The 3187-nt window shown below is 34.4% G+C and overlaps 1 protein-coding gene across 1 annotated transcript; it reads right to left on the reverse strand.

Annotated features, from left to right (window-relative positions):
- Nucleotides 1-1947: 1947 nt before the first annotated feature.
- LOC117168321 (KRAB-A domain-containing protein 2-like) lies at nt 1948-2385 on the reverse strand. Its single transcript, XM_033353897.1, has one exon. It carries the CDS (start codon nt 2383-2385, stop codon nt 1948-1950), a length of 438 nt encoding a protein of 145 aa, XP_033209788.1.
- Nucleotides 2386-3187: the final 802 nt, after the last annotated feature.

Here is a 3187-nt window from a genome sequence, read left to right on the forward strand (position 1 = left end):
ATATCTAGTCGGGAGTGGTGCTGACTGAAAACAGATGATTTGGAGCGATTCGCGCGCCATATGTTGGTCATTCTAAGGACTTATTGAACTACCCTCGTAGCTCGCGCTTACTACTTTATCGACCGTTGCATATTTATCATCCGTCGTATAGTTTACAGGTCGTGGCTTACCACGCAAGTAGTTACCTACTGTTTTCAAGTTAATTTTTCTGTTATTTCAGTGTTACGATACGGTTAAAAATTTATTTTTAATTTTTCAGAATGTAACATTCATAAATAACTTATAATTTTTAATTGTTGATCACATATCACATCGGGCTTATTTCCCTTGAGTTTTTTTACACAGAAATTAACATTTTTAAAAACTGTATGCGGAGATGCTATAAAATAGTATAACAGACGTGTTTACTATTATTCTAAAAAATTCTAAGACATAAATATTCATTATTCTAGAAAAAAAACCGTTGAAACCTAAGTATGACTTGCCCTTAAGTCATGAAAGTTGTAGCGTTAAATTATGTATTTTTGAGCTGTACCTCGTTTACGAAAAGAAATCACTGGAAAATAATTACTGGAATAATCACTGGGAGAACTATTGAGAATTACCAGTGATATTTTCGCAATCATTAAGATAATCACTGGTAGAATTACGGAGGTAAATAATTTTCCCAGTAATTTTGCCATTGATTATTCCAGTAATCGCGAAAATATCACTGGTAATTCCCAGTAGTTTTCCTAGTGACTATGCTAGTCATTATTTTCCAGTGATTTCTTTCCATAAGGGCTCATTTTTAATACATGATGAAATCTAGGTAAGTGTTTTTAAATGGTTGAAAATTATATCACATCTCATTTTCAATGTATAGAATGTACATCACCGCGTCAAAGAACTGGACGAAGCTACAATAGTCGCAAAAAAAGAGAAAATTTGAAAATGAATCCTCAGAAACTAAATTAAAGTGAAAGAAAAAAGAACCTATTCTGAATGAGTTCAATTTCAAAATAGTAAGACCAATAGTTACGCAAAAAGTCTTGCATCAAAAGATAATAAACTATGTGATAGAAGAAACTAGACCATTTAACATTGTCGAGAAACCAGCCTTTGAAGAACTGGTCCTATTAGGTTTACCAAAAAAATTAAGTATTATGACACGGAAAACATTTGGAGGAAGAATAGACGAGACTTATGAAAAAATGATTTTAAATATCTGTGAAAAACTGGCGAAACAAGAAGTTTTATCAGGAACAGCTGATTGTTGGATTAAATCGAAAAGGTAAGTTCTGTAATTCAAATTAGTAAAAATAATCATAATTTTATTTTTACGATACATCACCTTTTCGGAAAAATTACGAGTGTATGTACTTTTACTTTTTCAGACGCTACCTGGGTATAACCGCCCAGTAAATAAATGAAATCACTCTAGAACGAGAATTTGTCACACTGGCTTGCAGAAGATTTTGCGAAAGTCACACATATGGCGTCATAGCACGGGAGACACAAGAAACCTTAATCAAATTCGGAATTCAGAATAAAATGGTTGGTACTACCATCGACAATGCCTCGAATTTCGTTAAAGCATTTCGATAAAAATACATTGTTGTGACAACTTTCATTGCCTCGCAGATATTCTTGACAACCCTGGCGATGATGATAATGCCAGTGAAAACTAGATAATTATTCCACCTCATTCCAGATGTTGAAGCCGCAGTTTAAACCGGGTTGCTGTGAGAGATTCTGAAGCAGCTTCGCAAAACGAAAAGTTAAAAAATTGAGCAAATCTACATTCTTTAAATATGGAAAACTTTGGAGGAAACAAAACAAAGGTTGTAAGAGCGCTGATAAGAACACATGGAATTCGACCTATTGTGCGGCTTCGAAAGGGGTTTGTTGGTTGCCTCGATGAAAACCATTGGTTTTTCGCAGTTAACAAAATCTAAGACCTCCACTTCATTTCTTCGAGTTGTTTTCTTCCAGCCATGCAACAAGCATGTTCTCCACATCCTGATTGGCTCTTTCAATATTACCTTGACCTTGTGAATGTATAGGTTTTCCGTGAACTATTGATAAATCCGGCCACATTTCTTTCAGTGATTCAATGAAACGGTTAGAAAACTCTCGCCTATTGTCAGATTGAAGGACAGAAGGAGTTCCTAACGTACAGAATATGCCGAGTAAAGAATACGTCACTTCTTGAGCTGCTTTCGTCTTCAAGGTACGAAGCATCACGAATTTTGTCAAATGATCTTGATAGTTGAGAATGAATTTGTAATTCCCGTCTTTGCAAGGTTGCATGCAAATTAGATCAACTTGCGCTCTTGCGTTAATCTCTTTAAAAAGGAACGGCTTCATAACCACGCCTTTTTTAGGATGACCTGGAAAAGACATCTAGACTTAATACTAAATTTATATATTTATTTTTGACATTTTCCAGTCTTTGAAATGCTCATTTTAATTCTATTTCATAACCGGTACCATATAGGGCTGTATCCCAACATTCGCTGCTTTAGCGATATCCAGACGTCTAGAGTAGATGGTCCCTTATTAATATATTATTTACTATTATAAAGAAGGAAATGAGCTCGGGTATATGCTCCATTCTAATAACATGTATTTAATTTGTATTTGTACATACCATCCAGGTGGGGAATTTAAAAATAGGTCAAACATGGAGAGAAATATTAATTATTATTTATAGTTTCAACATGTCATGGCTCTAATCCCTCTTGCAATAAGTGATTCATAATTTTAACGATGTATCTCTTAATTGAATTTGAATGGTTTGTATTAATTATTTTTTCAATTGTTAATTATTATATATAATTCCCAATATTTTAAAAATTATTTGTATAAAACGAATGAAAATTATATCTTGTTTTTTCACTATATATCATTTTTTTCGCCGAGGAATATACTATAATAGACCGATAATAGAACGAATCCTGTTAAGAAATTTAAATCAGCATCAGGATGAGTAAAATACATAAATATAAAAAAATAGTTTGAGCATTTCATCGATTACCCACTGCGACAGGGGCACTCCGCAGATTCAGCAAGGACGCCTCGGGCAAAGTCCGAAGTAAAGAAAAGTTTCGTACATTGCCGACACCGCTCGGGCAATCTGCGGAATGACCGGGCCATCGTAGGTTTGCCCGCACTTCTGGCTTTTCCCGCAAAACACACACATATA

Source organism: Belonocnema kinseyi, chromosome 2 (assembly GCF_010883055.1).
Source record: "Belonocnema kinseyi isolate 2016_QV_RU_SX_M_011 chromosome 2, B_treatae_v1, whole genome shotgun sequence".
Classification (NCBI taxonomy): Eukaryota; Metazoa; Arthropoda; class Insecta; order Hymenoptera; family Cynipidae; genus Belonocnema; species Belonocnema kinseyi.

Bases quoted from the DNA above. Each gene is read 5' to 3' on its own strand.
- LOC117168321 (XM_033353897.1), bottom strand. From the start codon at position 2,385: ATGTCTTTTCCAGGTCATCCTAAAAAAGGCGTGGTTATGAAGCCGTTC.